Below are 13138 nucleotides of genomic sequence, written 5' to 3'. Positions count from 1 at the left end.
TAAGTGATGTAGTATGGGAGGTAATAAGCAGTGCATTGTTGGGACGTAAGTTATAGTTAGGTCAGGTAACTATACCTTTTGAATTTCACTGGTTTTGTTTGAGTGAAATGTGAGCGCAACTATAATGCCCCTGTAATCTCAGTTTTTTCTGTAAATTTCTCAATTTTTTCAAATTTTATTTCCATACTACAACACCCCTATACCCTTTGGTTTTGTAAGTGAATTTCACACACACACACATCCACACTTACACACACACACGAAATACCCCACACTTTGAACCATGTTTCAAGATGAGAGGTAAGGGTTAAGGTAAGTTTGCTCCTATGGAGGGAATTTTGAAACTCCTACATTTCCTTCCTTCGTTCCTGTTCTACATCCTTCTTTCCGGTTTTTACCTTTCCTATCTCCATCTTTTTGTCTTTTTCAATCTTTCTTATCTTCAATGTGTCCATCGGTTTCTTTACTTTATTCCGTCTGACAGTGAATCGTCCTTCCACCCATATATCCATCCATAATTCTTCCTGTCTTTTCCATCCATTCATCCTTATCTGATCCTTGTTTGTCTTTGTATTGCCTTCTTTTTTCATCTATCATTTTCCTATAATATATCTACACATCCACCCATCCATCCATATTCTCTTCCTTCTTTTTTATGTCACTCTCTTTTCTTTCCATCAATGGCACACTTTTGTCATCTTTTTTTGCAGCCACCTATTGTCCTTCCTTCTCGTCATCTAACCCTTCACCCCTCTCAATATACCTCTGCATCCACCTATCTCTCCATACCCTTTACATACATGCCTCCGTCCACTTCTCCATCCACCGATCAGTGCATCAATCCACCATCTCTCCACTCTCCACCTTTCCTCCTTCGACTGCAAGAAGTTGGTTTTCTAGCTTCATGGAGACCAGAGTGTCGGATACAAGATAAACCGGCCATATCTGATCCCCGCTCACGCTGCTTAAGTGAGGAGTTAATGACCCCCCTGCAGGTGATTCTCCCCTACTTCACCAATCTATTGTCTGATATAAGAATACACATTTGTATTTTAAAAATTTTCAAAGAACTATACTTTTGAAACATAAAAAGAGACCACTTCTTTTATTAAAATATTTTATTCATTATTTCTCGATGAAATTACAACAAAGGCTTTCAGCACTTTAGATATTATTTACTTTTTTGAAAGAACCAACCCTGGGGCTCATGGCTCCCCAGTCGTTGTATCTCTTGTATTCTCCTGGCCTCAGGTAGTACTGACGTCCTCTGTAATTGGGCTCGTCATAGAAAATCCAGTGGCCATCTTGCACATTGCAGGAGTGGATGTCATTGAAGTGGAACCGTTCATTAACATTTGGGCAGTCATCTGTGAAGTCCATCATCTGACCCCCAAAGTTGTCTCTCTCATAAAGCCTGATCTTGAATGAACCCTGATACTGGGGAACGAAATAGAACAAGAAAATACCTTTTAAATATATCGCTGGACTTTGGAAGGTATTATGGCACTTTTTCTTATTCTTATTTCTTCTGGTGCCCCATTTTAATGTCTCTGTTATTGTTATCTTCATTTCCTCCCAGTTTCCCTGTTGTATGTTTTCTTCCAAGCTCCTTTGAAAGCCACATTAAGTGGCCTCTGTCAAGCCCTGGCCTTTCCTCTACTTAAGTTCATTGGGAACATCAGTGCACAGAAATGGATGAAAAACATATTCACTGAAGACTGAAAATTGAAAACACATGCTGGAAATAAATCAGTTTTAATAACTGTGGTGGAAACGAAGAAGACAATTCTAAAGCAAGGACAGTATGTCCTTATGTTTCAAATGGCATGGACACATGCTGATAAGCGAATATACCTGGTTGATAATGTGAGCCTCGCTCATTCTACACAGAACCCTGATTGAATTTAGGAATCGAATCTGTCCCTCCTCCACATTATTATTATTATTATATTTCTTATATAGCGCCTGAATCGACCCCCGAAGGGGTATCTCCGCGCTTGCCTTGGGAACCCGTCCTGGTTTTTCCCTGTGAGATAGCCCCTACAGGGTATCCCCAAGGTGAAAGCCAGGCATCCCGCCGCTGGGGGGCCGTTGTGGAGATTAAGCAAGCTTAATGCCCAGAGTTGCAGAGTGTGAACCCATGATTAGGTCAGGCACCGAAGCGAGAATTATCGAGTCTGTGGACATTTTGAGCTCAAGACCCTGCCCATCGGGAATTGAACCCTGGTCCCGGGTCTGACCTCTGCTTCAGGGTCTGCCTGCTCTAACCAGTGAGCCACACTTCTTCATAATTGATGACTACATGATCCACATGATTGATAAGGTGATGTTGAAGGGCATTTGCTCTATCTCAAGCACTATACTTGGAATTGTATTCAAGCACGTGACATTTAATTAAACAATAACTTAAATGTCTATACACAGGTGTGTTAGTAGAGAGACAAATTATACCAAATGTGATTAATGGTGCCATATTATCTGAGAGCCCACATGGGCCAGAGGTACTTAGGAGGAGTAAGGAATGTGTTCGTGACTCTGTAACATGCTAAGGACTATATGATGAAATTGTTAAGAGCCATCCAACTCAGTTATTTATCAACAAGTGAAATAAGATCCAGAAGGGATATGACTGAATCACTAATAATTTTGGATGGTGAGAAATATAATAAACATATGTAAAGAACAACCCAACCAAGCACATTGCCAAAGGCTGTGTGTCGTCGGAGGTTCGCCATCTTAAGGGTGTATGGATGGGTTGGGGGCCCTTGAGGGCTTAGTTGCAGGGCCTGGCCATAGGTGCCTGCAAAGGGTTTGGGCACAGGGCTTGGTGGGGAGTTGGGCACCAGCAGAGGGGTTGGGCAAAAATACATGGCTGTGGATGAAATGAAGGGCTGAAGGATGTGCCCAGCAGGGACTTGGCCTTTTGCTGCAGATCAGGCGCAGGCCAGGCCATGCAGCTAACTCAAGCTATGTACCGCAAACCTGCGCTGTATGTGGCCGAAGACTGTGCATCGCAGAGCGTTGGCTAAATAATATTAAAAAACTACAGAAACTCACTGGAAAAAACAAAGATGCCATTATGGCTCGGTATGGTAATAATATCTTTACATTGGAAAATCCCTAGAAATTCACTGAGAAAACCTATGAAAACATTACAGTTAGGTAAGATGAAAGAATTTCAGCTTCTATTAACAATAAATCCTAAACCTTCACTGATACAAAAAGCTTGTGCTCTTTATTACATTTTCCAAACTTAGTAAAAGTAAAAAATCTGTAATTTCTAGACATCTGCAATTTCACAAACAGGGAGGCGATATCCATTTTAATGTTGTAGGCTGCACGCAAAATAATAAAACTCTTATTTTGATTCAATCCTATACATAAACAATTCACATTTTACATTGGTCTGCGAGGTTCAGCAGAAGAATCCAAGAATTTCACCCGAGATTTGATGCATTAAGATGCTAATAATTATCATTCACAAGGTCCCTTCCACCAAACGCCAATCACAGATGTGCAGAAGGAAATTACTTATTATTCTGGTATTTTAGATGGTCTCATTGGGTGCACCGTATAACTTGCATGTCAAATGGAAGCTCTTTTTGCTAGAGAGCACATTAAGATAACTGGGCTTGATTCACTTCTGAAGCAGGTACAATCCCAAATGTATTGTTCAGGAGGACAATTTTGCAAGATGTGTTATTACGTGAATTGGACCTTTGTAACAAGCCCTTGACAACACATTCTCTCAATGTGCACTGGTATCTTTGCAACCTATTCTTTGTTGAAAAGCTCATTTTATTGCATACAGAGGTTAGGTGCGGTTTATGACAACCACTTGAGAAATTTCGGCATGGAAGATCTATGAGGCCACATTAATCCAAATACAGGAACCAGTGCAAAATGGTTTCGATCTGGGTTTTGTGCTGGGGTACTTAATAAAGTAGTATATTATCTTTCAAGAAAAAATGCATATGATAACAGCTTGGTACTTCTGCTCAAAATAGAATCTGCCAATGCCATTTGTGAAGAAATTAATGCATAAGAAAATCATTACTTGATACACAATCATGAAATAGCAAATCATGTAATGGCATAAAATCTAAACTTACTTCTGGGATCATCCGGGTGGACCTGATGGAGTCATTGTAGCCATTCCACCGCTGGTAATCGGGGTACTCGCCCTTTCTTAAGTGGTATTGATGCCCCTTGTAGTTGGGGTGCTCATAGAGCATCCAGCACCCGTTTTGTACTCTGATGGAGTTACAGCGGCTGAAGTAGGAGTGCAGGTCAGAACAGTCAGAGCTGCACTCATAGCAGCGCCCACCAAAGTTACGGTCCTCGTAGAAGATGATCTGCAGGAGAAATTGATAGTAGGATTTGGACCTTAGTTGCATCACAGATCGCTCTGTTCATCAGGCAAGAGTGGTGTTCACAGTCAGAAAATTGGAATGTTATTTGCTGGTTCTGATGCAAGTTTTCACTATGAAACACAGTTCATGTTGCAAAGGTTTCTCTTGTTAGTTTGGAAACCTTGGGGCAGCGATACTAACATTTCACGCAACACAGTGCAGCAAGGCAATCTCCTGTGCTGCATTGTGAGAAAGGGTGACATCAGAAATGCTCCACAACAAACTAAGATATGGTGCCTTTCTGCTATCTCCTAATGTTGGCCAACAGTGTGCAGGCACCCTTGCACTTTGGTGCAGTGGTACCTGTGTTAGGTGTAGGATTTGTTTGAGCAGAAAGGAATACCTTCCTGCACAAAAACAATAACGCAAGGCATTTTCTTGTATCTATGTGTAATGCTGAATGCAACCCACATAGAAATTGTGGTGAAATAAAGATATTTCTTCTTGTTATGACTGAGTCTGGGTGTGTACCATTTTCACGAATTCCCAAGTTTACAACTGTTTGTAAATCTGGGAATGTGCCAAAATCCATGGATGGATGCACGAGAATGGCCACGATCCACCCATAGAACACCTACCTCCCCCAATGTCACTCAAGGCACGAAATGTGCTGCCTTGCTTTACCTTACATTTACTGACTCATGCAGAACCACGCAATGTGGCTTTGCAGGGTTTAGTAAATCCCACTTAAGGGCTTGTGTTGCCTAGTGTTGACTTGCATCACACAAGGGCAATGAAAGCCAATAGGAAATCTGCCCCCCTTGTGTGATTCATAACTGTTCGAGGTGAGAAGGGATTGACACTGCTTACACATTGCAACTACTTCAAACTGACTGAGCACCACCACAATCCTCATGAGTGTCTGTAAAATAGTTTGCGCCGGGTTCGGAGTTTCAAGGTATGTGATAATTATCACAAGACTCCTGTTTTCCCCTGACAAATTTCTGTAGGTGCAACCTGATGAAATATACTATGAGAAAAGGCTGAGAAAGAAGGCAAAACATGAGGATTTTGGTGATTTAAATACTGATTTTGTAATTGAAAATGTAGATAAAGGAGGTGGTACACCTAGTAAATACCTCCTCCTGGGTAATGAGATTTATTGACTGTGGTCAATCCTTCAACCCCATACAGTCTACTTGTAATCAGCCACTCAACCCTACTTCCCGTGCCCATGTCTGGAGGAGTGGTGCAGCCACCGCAACTACAATACTCCAGCCCTTAAAGCACGGGCTAGGAACATGAGATTGCTGGCTTCCGCGCCAGTGAGGACAAACCCGGCCAGGCATGGAGCTGGCTGGGTTGCATAGGAATGGGTGTGGTCAATCCTTCAGCCCCACACAGCTCACTTGCGATCAGGGGCAGAACATGTTTTTCAGGGCACTACGTTTGTGTGTAAATACCCTCTGCAGTAATAGCAAGTAGATGCTGAGATTCAGCTGTAAATCGATAAAACTACTTCCCCCTGTTATGCTTTTATTTCACCATTAGCAGAAGGTAATATGGACAAGCAGAAAAGAAAGCACTAGACCCATTTATCTACCTCACCAAACCAGTAGACCAAAACTCTTGCCTAATGTGACGTGGAATTCAATGAACTATTTAGATTATCCAGCAGTCCATCACTCTGGCTATGAAGTGACTCCACTGCAGAACTAAAGCCTGTGTCACTTTCTGAGCACTTTTCCTGACACAAGCATGAGTTCAGGGTGAAGCCCCAAACTTCCTCAGTTGCACATTTGAACGTTTCATACCCATAGAAATGGTGTTTCTAGTTGGCTAGGGTATGCACATGAGCCAGAACATGAGCCAGAACCCATCACTCTTGCTGTTGTTCATTGTGACACGTGGTAATGTGGATATGCCTGGAGTTATTCTGCTGTTGTGCATTCTCTAGCCGCTTGGTGCCCATGCACTGATGTGAGGATTTATGTTGTGTATGCCTTGCATTTTTCCGAATAACAGGCATTACGTCAGGAATTGCCATGTATGTGCAGTGATGGTGTTTTTGCAACCTTTGCAACCTATAAAGTGTTTATAAGATTGCACTACCGATGCAGTTATGACCATTGCCATATGTCCAAGTGATTTTTGATCTAAATGACGTAATTACAACCGCCTGAATGGCAAAGTGATTTATGTGACTATGGTCTGAAGTCTTTTATGTACAATACAAAGGATATTATTTATCTAACCTTGTGTGGTGTTTCTTTTTGTGGTGTGCCTAATGTGTCACTAGTGAATGTGTGTGCTGCGCAAATGCTTTACACATTGCCTCTTGGATAAGTCTGACTGCTCTGCGAAGCTACCAAGGGGGTGAGCAGGGGTTATTTTGTGTGTGTATCTCCCTTGCCCTGACTCGAGTGGTGGGTTCTGCCTGGCTTAGGTGCATACCCTAGCCAACCAGAAACTCAATTTCTAACAAACAGTGACTACCTTCTATTTAGAAAGAAACTCCAGAAAAGCAATTTCTGAACATTATTATTTCACCACTGTTTCAACCCGAAAGCACCTTGAGATGCTGCCTCATATATCCATTTGTGCTTTTGCTCTTACATTCTTTAATTTTTTCAACTGTGCTTTTATTCCTTCAAACATTTTCACTTTTGCATTAATGATTTCACTATGTTGTCCCATTTAGACAGAGTCTATCTTCGTCGTGAACAATCTAAAAATGATAATGTATTTTGATTCTTCCCTTTGCTAACACAAATATGAAAGACGATAAGTGAATCTAATAGACATAAACTACCTGTACACTATGTAGCTAATTTTAATTTAATTCATTTTTCCTCCCATTATGTTTGTACATTTTGCGTTGATTTCTTTAAACCCCAAGCCTGAACATTATAAAAGACTTTATTTACAGGCTTATAGTCAGAAAAATGTCTCCCAATCATTTTCAATCATTTTTAAAAATAATTAAACTTTACTTTATGGCAAACCTTTGTAAACCTTCAGTTTTTTACAACTATGCGAATTTCCTAATGTGCGTTTAGGAATGTATGTCTTTAAAAATATGTCCATTTAGGAAGATTAGGCAACAATATGTTTACTGAATATTCTAAATGCGCCCTTCGTCTCAAAACCAAATTACATTTTAGTCATTTTAGTCTATTTAAATTACGTGGTCACAGATTTACCCCCTGAGCGGTGCCATTTTTTTTTTATAAATAAACTCACTATTTAACCTTCACTTTTTATTAGCCACGATGTGTAACAAGCTAAATACAACGTGGATCATGTGCTTTATAATCACGTGTCCCCTCAAGAGAATCTTCACCCAATCATCTCCAGGCTGACCATCCATTCTATGGTGGTTTGAATAAGCACGTAGTTAGGCCACATATGATACAGCACACATCGGGTTCCATCCTACATGTGGGGTAGTTGCTTTAGTAGAGATGAACCTACATTTGAGTCCATTACATGATATTCACAAAAAACTCAGAAGAATCTCCAAGATATCTGTGCCGACCTTAGATTTCCAGAAGTACACACATGTAAGCAGGCAGAGTTTTCTCTACGTTCTGTATTCATTAATCTTATACAAATGTGTTTCTGTATACTTAATTTAATTTTGTGAAACTTAACTGTAACTCGCTCCAAAAACACACGCACTAACACACACACACACGGTTCTGGACTGGACTCTTTAGGACGAAAACCGTAGTCTTACCTTTCCCATGTTGGCTGCTGGATGTGGTACCTCGCTGCCCATAGACGAAGCCTTTATATACACACACTCACACCAGGAATGCAAGCTCATCAGGGTTTGCATTTCTGCCCACTACGGAGAATGCCGGCCCCTATTCATCCTGAATTGTGCTAGGGGACGTTTGTACTTTGTTTGTGTTGGTTTTGTTTGTGTTAATAATGGGTGTGAGGCTGATGGTTCAATGGCATTGTCAGACAAAACCTGCACTCCAGAACAGGGGTCTGACGGGAGTGTTATTGTGCATTATTTGCTGACAACATTTGTGCCAGGTTTGGCCTTAGCTATAAATGAACGGGTAGCAGGTAATAAATACAGTGGTGCTATTACTAAATAAGACCAAAAATAGATATATGCAACACAGTTCTTTTCTACTCCACACATACGCGTTTGAACTTGCCTTGTACTAGGACAAAGGTGGAACCATGTCCTAGCCGGTTTTGATGTGATTGGATTAACATTTTGCAAAGTTAAACATTTTCACTTGAATTTCATTATTCCTCTCCTTTTATACATTTGTAATGGTTTGTTTTCAATTAAAAACGAGCTAAAATTGCACAGTTCGATTTTATTACCGGGCCCACTCGTCCAGTCAACCCATCTGTGAATGTGTCCGTCCAGCTTTAAAGTGTTGATTCACCAACATTTCAAGGGTAGTAGAATTGACATCGTATACCATTTGACCTTAATAACATCACACATAACATCATATGACCCTTGACCCTGATTTGGTCCAGAGAGGCATGTAACGTGACCTTAACCTCACAACTGACATTGCTGAAGATCCAAATAGCTGCATGATTAGATTAACACAGACAAATGTCTATTTTAAATACCATGTATATTATGGTGGTGACTTGAACTTTGAGAGTTCCAGGGCAGAATATTTGTACTGAACTTAGTGAATGAGCAATGGAGTAAGTCAGACCTCTTCTAGGGGGTATCTCCTCTGAGAAAATTTTGAAAAAATGAGAGGAAATATCACATTTTTTCACATAAAGTTGTTACATTTGCCATCGGCGCTGAAAGGAATTGCTCTGTATCAATAGTTGTACTAATCTTCTACTGGTGTAATTCTTTTGAATTTCTTGTATTATGTGTATTTATGCTGTTGATGATTTTTGATTGCACATTTGTATTGTGAAATTTGTCTATTTTTAACCAAACACTTTTTATGTATTTCATGTATTGTGTATCTGTGATGTATTCAACCTAGACATGAGTTAAATGTCTATAAACGATGTGTTTAACACGTTAAAGATTGTGATTTAAACACTGAAAGCATAAGAACTTTGGGCCAGATGTAGGTAACTTCATTTTACCGATTCTTAAATACCGATTTTTACCGAATCGGTATTCCAGAATCGGTAAATAAGATGTAGGGGAAAAATCGGTATTATTTACCGAATCGGTAAAATTCGGTATCGGACATTCAGAATTTACAGAATCGGTAATTACCGAATCGGTATCTTGCGAATCGGTATTTCCCATTCATTGCTATGGGCCAAAAAGCCCATAGGAATGAATGGGAAATACCGATTCGGTAAATACCGAATCGAAAAGCAAGCAAAAGTGAAACTTAAGAAAACAGCCAATCAGGTGCAACAACCCCCCCCCCCCCCTCCCTACCAAGAAGTGGCTACCCAGGCAGCTGCAAGTAATTAGAAGGTTCTGGAGAGGCAGTCAGAGCAGAGCAGAGACACAGAGCAGCAGGGAGAGTGTTTTTGAAACTACTTCTAAATCAAAAGGGCAAGCAGCAGTGAAAGTCAGGAGGCTGAAAGAAAAATGAAGTTCAGCAGCATGGAGCTGCAGGTACTGGTGGAGGAGGTTGTGAGAGTGCACAACAAACTTTTTGGCAGGCACTCCCTCACTGTTCCTGAGTCTGCCAAACGAAATATCTGGATGGCAATTTCAGAAAAAGTCAATGCAGAGTCACACCCAGGAATATTGAGGATTTAAAAAAAACGATTTTATGACACCAGGAGCCTCACCAAGAAGAAGATGTCTGAAATACAGAAGCAGGCTGGTGTCACGGATGGAGGCAGGAACCCAGCGCCCCCTGACTGACCTGGAGGAGTTGGTGGCCTCAACCATTGAGCCAGAGAGCGTCTCGGGACTTGGAGATGTTGACAGCTCAGCCAGAGCAACAAAAAAAGGTAAGACGTATGCGCAGCATGACACCCCATAGCAACCTGCTTCCCTTTACCCTTTGTGGACAAGCCAACCCCAGTCCAGTACTGCTAGCACTATACAGGAGCAATACATTATGGGAAATGTAGTCAGCTAATGTCAGACCGTGTGTAACTGCGCAGACATCAGCAAGTCACTGAAAGTAATGCAGATAAATGAAAGTGAAATGTGTAAAGCATTTATTGTAGTCACTGTGACACAGTAGCACACAGTTGATATACGCTTATTTATACCTAGGTGCAAAATCAGCAAGTCGACCCACAGCAACAGAAGGGACTGCACCAGCGAGGGAAGAGAGTGATGGAGCAGGGCCAAGCCAAGTACAGGCCTTGCAAGAGGAAGGTGACACGACTGGCATCTCCCAAGAAGATGACACAATACAGACCCCAGAGATGCTGCACTCAACACAGCTGTCACAATCCCCTCCCCTGGTTTTCTCACCAGAAACCTCCCTATCACTGTTCCTGTCCACTCCTGCAACCCCACCAGTCAGGAGGCGTGTCGTGGCCCCACTACCAGTCATGGAGTCAGCAGAGGGTGAGGGTGAGGCTCATACCAATGTACATGTGGGTTCTGCAGCACTGCAGTCCACTAATGAGCCAGTCACAGCGCGCAGATCACAACGCACTCCCAGCAGTGCAGGTGGACGTGGAGATAGCACTGTGTTCCGTGGGCTGGAAGGGAGCAGGGTGCGCACACAATGAATGCAGGGCAGATCCATCCAAGCCTGCCATCGCCAATTCAGAGTCCTGAATGAGAAAATAGGAGACATGGGGAAGGGCATGAGTGACAAATAGGGAGGTTGCAAAAACAAATGCGGATATTGCCGCTGGGATGCAGCAGATGACCAACTCAATAACACAGCTCTGCATAAAACTAGACAGTCTGTCCCACACAAGGCGCAGGGAGTCCCGTGTCCACAATACGGCCATCAATCGTCTGGCCACTGCCACACCCCTGCTTTGCCGTAGGGGCCTAATTATGCAGGAGGCCTTGACCCAGAAACGGCTGAGGTCACCAGGGGCATGGCCAGAATCACTTGTGCACTGGAGGCTATGCTCATTTCACACACTGCACAGAATCCAGCCCTTGACGTGGCAGAGGCTGAAGACAGTAGCAGCCGGAGCAGCATGGCAAGCGCTGTTCTGGAGCTATGGAGGAGTAGCAGGCACCCAGCTGATGCTGCAGAGAATGCCGACCAGAGCGAGAAACACCCTAGTGGCTCAGGCAAGTGCGGGCGAAAGTGACTTTACCGGGCATGGGTGAATTAACCCGGGACATACAGTCCCCACATTTATAATGTTTGTTTTGTTGCACTTCCGTGCTTGAACGTTGTGGCAACATTAAATTACGTTTTTTCCCATACACAACCTGTCTGTGTCTCATTACTTACTCAGAAATAGTTGTGTGTAATCTCATAACGTCTGTATCTGCCATCACTTGGTGTTGCCACTACAGCAGGTTGTGTTTCAGGCACAGCAATGTCGTCGTCATGATCCTCATAGTCTGACAACTCCACCTCAGTACCCTTCTTCACAGCAAGGTTGTGCAACATCGCACAGGCAGAAATAATCTTAGAGCAGGTGATGGAGGTATACTGCCTTGCACCTCCACTCTTGTGCAAGCACCTGCACCTACTTTTCCAGATACCAAACGTACGCTCCACTACATTTCTTGTGCTCTTGTGGGCCCGGTTATATCTCCTTTGGCTGGCTGTTGAGGGGTTGAGGTAGGGGGTGAGTATGAAGGAGCGGAGGGCATATGCACTGTCTCCTAAAAGGAAATGGGAACACATTACTTGCATGCATACATGTACTTCTAAATGCAATAGGTGTTATGGGGGTCGCACACTGTGCGAGGTATCCTTCACCAAATTCCCCTGCAGTCAGCCGTGCATAGATGCCGCTGTTTTGAAATATATAGGAGTCGTGGGTACTCACAGGGAATTTTGCCGCAAGGTCAGTGATCGCGCACTTTGCATTGCAAATCACCTGCACATTGATGTTGTGCGTTGACTTCCTATTCCTGTATATGTATTCGGTGGCAGCAGGGGGACAAATGGGAATGTGCGTGCCATCAATGCAGCCAATGATATTGGGGAATCGTGCCATCTGGTAAAAGTCTGATTTTGTTTGGACCAGTTCCGCATGGGTTGCAGGAAAAGATATGTAATGGTCCATCCTCTGTAACATGGCGTCAAGGAATTTGTGGAAAAACCTTGACAGGCTGCTCTGGGTCACCCCACCTACCGCAGCAACCACACACTGGTAGCTACCAGACGCAAGCAGGTGTAGGCTGCACAGCACCTGCACGTGTGGTGGAATTGCATGTGCCCTTGGGGTAGTGTGCTCCAACAGTGGTTGGAGGTCCCTGATGAGTTCCAAGATGGTGTCTGGGTCCAACCTGTACCTCTGGAGAATCTCTGCCTCTGTGAGCATGAACAGGGTGATCCTCTCCCTGTAGACCTGCTCCTCTCTCTGCCATTCCCTCTCTCCTTCCTCCTGTAGCGGTAGCCGTCTTGCAATGACATAAAATGCCGCCACTGTGCAAGAAGAATTGCATTTTGGGTCCATTTTTATGGGTTGCACCTGGTTACCACCTGATTCCAATCCATGGTAAATACCGACTCTTAAATACCGAATTTGAGCCAAATTCGGTATTTTAGTACTTACCTACATCTCAATATTCAATTTTACTACTTCTTATTTACCGATTCGGAATTTTACCGATTCGGTAACTTTTCCGAATCGGTAAATATACCGAATTGGTATATTTTCCGAATCGGTATTTTACTGATTCTGGAACTTTACCGATTCGGTAC

The 13138-nt window shown here is 42.8% G+C and overlaps 1 protein-coding gene across 1 annotated transcript; it reads right to left on the bottom strand.

Annotated features, from left to right (window-relative positions):
- Window positions 1-1100: 1100 nt before the first annotated feature.
- On the bottom strand, window positions 1101-8133 carry LOC147730526 (gamma-crystallin-1-like). Its single transcript, XM_086955337.1, has 3 exons — window positions 8092-8133; window positions 4113-4355; window positions 1101-1437 (listed from the first exon to the last, which is right to left on the bottom strand). The coding sequence occupies exons 1-3, from the start codon at window positions 8131-8133 to the stop codon at window positions 1165-1167; spliced, it is 558 nt and encodes a 185-aa protein (XP_086811463.1). The 3' UTR covers window positions 1101-1164.
- Between the last annotated feature and the right edge of the window lie 5005 nt (window positions 8134-13138).

The sequence above is a fragment of the Lissotriton vulgaris genome, chromosome 2_1 (assembly GCF_964263255.1).
Source record: "Lissotriton vulgaris chromosome 2_1, aLisVul1.2, whole genome shotgun sequence".
In the NCBI taxonomy this organism is placed as follows: Eukaryota; Metazoa; Chordata; class Amphibia; order Caudata; family Salamandridae; genus Lissotriton; species Lissotriton vulgaris.
This window is presented reverse-complemented; position numbering and strand designations above follow the sequence as displayed.

Bases quoted from the DNA above. Each gene is read 5' to 3' on its own strand.
- LOC147730526 (XM_086955337.1), bottom strand. From the start codon at position 8,133: ATGGGCAGCGAGGTACCACATCCAGCAGCCAACATGGGAAAG. The intron at 4,356-8,091 runs GTAAGACTACGG...TTTCTCCTGCAG, and splicing joins CAGCAGCCAACATGGGAAAG to ATCATCTTCTACGAGGACCG. The intron at 1,438-4,112 runs GTAAGTTTAGAT...TTCGTTCCCCAG, and splicing joins CCACCCGGATGATCCCAGAA to TATCAGGGTTCATTCAAGAT.